The sequence below is a fragment of the Lupinus angustifolius genome, chromosome LG08 (genome assembly GCF_001865875.1).
Source record: "Lupinus angustifolius cultivar Tanjil chromosome LG08, LupAngTanjil_v1.0, whole genome shotgun sequence".
NCBI classification, from domain to species: domain Eukaryota; kingdom Viridiplantae; phylum Streptophyta; class Magnoliopsida; order Fabales; family Fabaceae; genus Lupinus; species Lupinus angustifolius.
Genome location: NC_032016.1, coordinates 13,607,867 through 13,614,377, shown reverse-complemented (window position 1 = coordinate 13,614,377; position 6,511 = coordinate 13,607,867). Strand labels below are relative to the sequence as shown.

The 6,511-nt window shown below is 33.7% G+C and overlaps 1 protein-coding gene across 4 annotated transcripts; it reads right to left on the bottom strand.

The window, feature by feature from the left end:
- Positions 457-5,490, bottom strand: LOC109354887. 4 transcript variants are annotated; one of them, XM_019597684.1, is made up of 3 exons: positions 5,337-5,487; positions 3,838-4,455; positions 457-886 (listed from the first exon to the last, which is right to left on the bottom strand). In XM_019597684.1, the coding sequence occupies exons 2-3, from the start codon at positions 4,377-4,379 to the stop codon at positions 862-864; spliced, it is 567 nt and encodes a 188-aa protein (XP_019453229.1). In that variant the 5' UTR covers positions 4,380-4,455; positions 5,337-5,487; the 3' UTR covers positions 457-861. The 4 variants fall into 4 exon arrangements, with proteins under 4 accessions (XP_019453229.1, XP_019453228.1, XP_019453230.1 ...); XM_019597683.1 differs by having other exon boundaries at positions 457-931; positions 5,337-5,486; XM_019597685.1 differs by lacking the exon at positions 457-886 and adding an exon at positions 2,558-3,016.

Below are 6,511 nucleotides of genomic sequence, written 5' to 3'. Positions count from 1 at the left end.
GAGTTAGATTTTGGAGAGGAATGAAGGAAAAGTGGAAGCTTGTGAATCATCTCACAAGTATATTTCATGGCTCCCAAGCCTTCTCTTTCCATTCATTCCCCTCCAAAATCCAACTCCAAAACAAGCCCTTAGGGTTAGTTTGGGAGTTGGATTTTGGATAGGAAGGAAGTGAAAAAGAAGGCTTGGAAGTCATGGAATACCTTCTGAGATGACTCCCAAGCCTTCTCTTTTCCTTCTTTCCCCTCCAAAATCCAGCTCCAAAACAAACCCTTAGAGATTAAGGTAAACTCACCACAGCTTCTTGTGCAATTGCAATAGCATCTTTCTTCTATATTTAAAACAGCCAGACCTCACCATATCTAACATATTGAATCATGGTTTCAATAGAGAAGCTTGGAATCCTCAAAATCAAGAAAATTTTGAATCCAGACAGACCATAATTTATGTAGACCAAGCTGGCATCAAAAGTTCACTTCCCCATCAATAAAGCATTGCTTTTTACAAATCTCACATTTTGTATTATCTTATTCTGAGATAATGTCAGATCATAGAACTATAATCTTGTTCAACTATATAAAAATAACAACATAAAATAGCATTAAAATGATGAATCAAAAGACAGAATTCAAACAACAAAGATTATACAACAAATAGATGAGAAGCGAAGGAACAAAATTGAAGGCCACAGCAAGTAATTATAGACATGAATGACTGGTCAAGCGAGATACGGTACGTAAATCTCCACAACACTGAAAATTCTTTGCTCCTTTTGCCTCAGACCGGAGCAATGAAATGTGCTAGCCTAGCAATGAATGACTTGATCCCTGGTATGAGTCCATGTCATCTTGGTGAATTGCAAATTTACATAACAGCACAAGAACAATTCCTGTTATTTGCATTATTATCAAATTCATCAAATGATTCCGCTTCACTGCAGTTGAATGACAATGCCCATACAATCAATTACAAACAGGTCACAAAACAAGAAAAGAAAAAAGTGTAAAAAAAACGACAAAGAAAAAAGTCAAGAACTTCGATCACATCCAGCTATTCAGTAAAGAATAAAAACATTTTTCATGACAGAATAAACAAAATTGAAGGTTGTCAACGTAGCAGGGTAAAGGACAGGAGTTTTAAAGACATATTAACTGTAGTTTAGTCTTGTTTGTGATATACTCATTTAATAAAGATACAAATAGGAATAGTGCATGAAATAGACCCATAACGTTGTGGCTTCGGTCACCTACAATATGCCTAGGCCAAACTGGAAAAGTTCCATACATTACCTACATGAGTTGTTGAAACCGGTTTTTGTTTGAATTTGAGGTTTCAAACCCACTTATTACAAGGGGGTGACCAGTTGGACGAGTGATTGGGCTCTATGTTAGCTAGAGTAAACCAACTTTCACCAATCAAGATCCTCAGCAATTAATACTAAACATACATAGGACAAGAACTTTGCACTTTAGAGGCAAAAGTGCAGCAACCTAATGATTTAGCCTCTGCAGATTTTTTTTTATTTTTCTATAAATAGCCTCTGAATAATTTGGGAGGCATTTCGTCATCCTAAGGATAAAGAGAGGCTTGGGACTGGGTAGTTTGGTGTCTAAGAGCATTGCTCTACCTGCTAAATAGCTATGATGTTTCCTTTCCTAACCTCAATCTTTTTGGCACCAGGTAATTTGAAGTATAGTTTATGCCCAGATGGGTGGGATGCCAACAATGCTACCTTATTTGCTTTCTTGAAGCTGAGTAACGACAAATTAATTTTTAGGAGAATCTATGGGTAGGAGATGTTCTTTTTACTTGCGACATTCCTTGTCTTTATCGTCTTTCTTCTTTGCGAAATTCTCCAATTCACAATTTTTACAGACTCCAAGATTCTACTTTTTCATGGAATTTCCTCTTTTTCATAATTTGAGTGAGAATAATTTTCCCACTTGGAGCCCATTTTGGGCCTCCATGACTCCATTCATTTGTATTCTCCCCTGATCAGAATATTTGGTCCCTTGATAGGGAATTTTTATGAAATTCTCCTTTTCCAATTCCTTACACATTCCTTGGACAAGGATGCTTTTCTTCTGGATAAACCTATGTGGAAATCCAAAGCTCCCTCTAAGGTCAAATCTTTTATTTGGACTGTGGCACTTAAAAGAAGTAAAGAACTACTACTAATGATATGTTGCAAGTTAATTGCCCACATCAGGCTCTTTCCCCTGACATGTCAATGTGTGGTTTCCATTGTTTCAGAAGTGAAGAGGCTAAAATTTTGTGGCAATGTGCAATCTATGCTACAATATGGTGTATTTGGTTACAGCAAGACTCATATTTTAAATCAACAAGGTTTCTTCCAAACATCATTTCATTTGGAAAAAGATTAGGTGGTTGACATCTATTTGGTGCAAAGTTCATGGCTTTTTTATGAGATTTCTCCAACATATGGATATGTTGAATCCTTGAGGAATTGTGAAGCTTTGTTGCTTGGGTTTCTATTTTCTCATTATTTTTATTTCTTTTTATAAGGAGGGGATTCCTTATCCTCCTTCCTACCACTGTATTCTATTAAGTTTCTTCCTTTACCAAGAAAATATATATTCTGAAGCTCCAGTTTTCATTTCTTTCCTCAACATTACTGATTGCCTCGAAGCATTACAAAATTCCCAGTCAATACATATCATAAGTCTATTTTAATGGAAGTGATGGAACCAATGGACAAAACAACTATTTAATAAATGATGAACAGGGTATTAGACGAGGGAGCCATTACTTTTCATAAAAAAAGATATCGATCTCTTGGCTCAACACTGCCTTTGACATGGCATTGCATATAAGGGAAGACCATAACAATGTTTAATGAAGAACCCCCTACTAATCAAATTGCTGAAATGAAATCAATGAATAATGAGCATATATAGCAAGGGAAAGGGCATTCAATTTATCACAAGACGATACCTACCTACTTGAATAATTAGAAAATTTGAGTCTTCAGCAAAATCAGATTATTCATTCAAAAGGCCTGGGAAATAACACAACTGTATTTAATACACCTCCTAACCCAAGAGCTATTATGGCTTGAAACATGGACAATGCACAGTCCCACCCTTTTTATATAGTAATACACAGTCTCACATTATCTTGTACTGAAATGCAACTTTTTATCTAACGGCAAGGATCTAACCTAACCATTGGGTCATATCTAATATCAATCATGTTGAGAACCAACTCTCCAAAAAGTTGAAGGTGTTGAATGAAGGCTCATGAATGATTTTACATTTAAGCACCTGCTTTAATTAGAAATCAGCTCACGCTTAACCTAAAAAAATGCAAACTATTTTGACTCAAAGCACCAAGCCTAACAACTAACTTTCATCATTTATAACAATAATATATATAGACATCTGAATCAATTAGAATAATAGAAAATGAAAAATGAGAAGGCTGGCAGAGCATATCTGGTTCACTATCAATCACAGGATATAAGGTATCAAGAGTTCTCTAATGATAAAATCTGACACAAAGGACCTTCTAATTTTAGAATTTAATGAAGAGAAAGAAAACTACCAACAAGGAGTTGGCCCAATGTAAGGCCCAACTAATCTCCAGTGTCGTACAAGGCTAAAGGCCAAGGATCGAATCCTAAGAGCAACACTTACTGGGTGGGATAACCACACACCCTGAAAGGGAGTAATTCCTTACCCATAGGGTGAGAGGACACCCTTGGTTTAACACCAAAAAAAGAAATAAAATTGATACATCTGAACATAAAAAAATCTTCACTTAAATTGTAAAGATTTCTCAGTTTATATTAGTGATGAGAAAAATATAAGAATCAAATACCTGGGCTCAAATTCTCTTATTTTTACAAGCTCACTGCCACAATCATCTGTCCACTGCACTTTCCTCTTCTCTGTTTGAGGAACATCAGTCCCCTTTCCACCTGTTTCCTCATGTTCACTAATAGCATCAACAGGAGCTGGTTTATTATGTTGTGGCTTTTTCAAGCTACTTTTAAGAGTAACCTTTCTATTCTCATCATCTGCATGAGGAGAAGAATCATTGCCCTTGTTGGAAACCAAGGGCCTTGGTATGACATCATGCTGATGGGCAGGGCCAACTTTAAGATGAGATGGAGTGTCAAGCCCTGCGGATGCGCGACCAAAGCAAACAAAGGAAGCGCAGCCGCGGGAGAGGCGGTTCTTTGTACAAGCCAGCTGGAGCTGAGATTCAGATTCACGGTCTATCAACAGGTACTGGTTCCACGGCAATACTCTAATGGATTTATCATCACTCCTCTGACCCAAAAGGAGAATGGTCAGGCCCTTGCTATACCCTGAAGCTGAAGAAGAGAAGAATCCTCCTCCTTCTACTCCCAATAACATCCGTTATGCTCATCGGCACACCAAAAAACAATTTCTATATATAGCTCCCTACCCTCAGAAGAACTTGAATCACAGCCTTTACACCAAAAAGTAATTACATATCAGCATGAGCATAACTTTTCAAAAAGTCAATTTTTATCTAGTCATCTGCTATAACATATTTTAATAATATTCTTCATACCGCTTATTCATTTCAATTATTAAAATACAGAATATGCTCAAGTGAATAAATTCAATATTTACAAGATAACAAAAGAATAAATCATAGTGAAGATGCAGACTTGATCACTTAAGAGACCTTAAGACAAGGAAAAGCACAGTACTAAACCCACTTTAAGACTTCCCTGTTTCTTGATTCTCCAATAATGTGATGAAACTGTTGTGTAAAAGCTGAAATAGTTAAAGTGGCCCACGATCATTATTCGGAACAAAATCTACATAAAACTTAACTAACATGTCATAACCACTTTAATGTAAACCGTCCTATAGATTTCATCACCAATCCAAATATCCAATACACATTAGTACAAATAAATAAATCTCAATTAATTCCTATAAATTTATCACAAATGAAAAGTTACACTTTTCTTATATCAAACACCATAATTGAAATATATGGAGAAATAGCAAAAGAAAAAGATCTCCGCTTCAAAGCAACTACACCAAAACACATTTAGCATGCAATTTCTCAATCTGACAACAAAAATAAAAACAAAACAAAAAACTCCAATAAAGTTAATTCTATAGAAAATGAAATATATATATATATATATATATATATAAAGCAGAAAACTGATAAATGATTTTAAAATGGAAAATTAGTAACTCCACTGAGTTCCACAGTTAGAGAATCGAACAAAGTCAAAAGCGAGATTCAAATTGTTTCAGTTTCCTTAACTTTGTCGGGAAACAAACGGAAAATTGATAAATCAAGGAATGAAAGGAAATTCGCAGTACCAAAATAGTGACGGCGAATTAACGAGCGAGATCACCGGAGGTGGCGCGTGGAATCGGCGGTTGAGAGCGTGTCCGAGCTTTGGATTGAAAGTATTGAAGTGAAAGAAGAAATGATAGAAAGAATAAAAAAGGTTTTGTTTTAATTTAGTTTTATTCATGTTGGAATTATTTAAGAGGATGATATGGAATGGAGTGACACAAAGACGCGCATGGATAGCGGTAGGGCCATTTTTCACTGTGGGCAAAGCAATGATCCTTTCCCTGTTTTGTTTGGGAAATACTCTATTATATTGAATGATACTTAATAAATGAGTGATGATGTATTCATTATACTTCAAAATTTTACATTAATGCTATATAATAATATAAATATCAGAGAAAAATATAATATTTGGAAGAGTTTTTTATATTTTTAATGTCTTATTTATTATTCATTATATGCTTAAATATTACATTCTAAATATTAAATTCGTAAAAATACAAAATGATATAGTTAAAATAGTAGTTTTGATTGAAAAACCTATGAATTGGCTGAATTGTGAAGTTTTTATAATATGTTCAACCACTATATTATTATAATAAGTATGTGTTGTAAATAATATTTACATTCGTTAACTTATTATGTTTATTATACATAATTTAATAATTATATGATTTAGTTCATAAATTAAAGGTGAAATATTCTTATACTATTAATACATTAATTGATTTGAGGATTAATATGATATTTGTAAAATATATGAAAAATAACAATTACAAATAGTGAGTTATCAAATTTTTTAAAGATTAATTAAAATTAAAGCAAATGAAGAATCCCATCACCTACATAAATGGATAAATTTAAATATTCAAACATCTAGAACATCAAATCAATATCGTATGTATTCAAGAAAGGGTGATTGTATTAAACAATAATAAAGCAAATTTCATACCATGAAGTTGTCAAAAGTAGATCAAGAGTAATAGTCCAACCTTAAAAAATGGACACTTGTTAAACGTTTGTATTTGGTTAATACTACTTAATTCTGACTTTTGAGCAACAAAATATTTAACTAACAACTATAGGTTTTTTTTGTTGGCTGCACAAACATACGTGACAATATTTTTTTTATATATGTCATTGAATAATTCAATACTCATATTTAATTATTATTAATTCTTGAAAAAAAGAATAT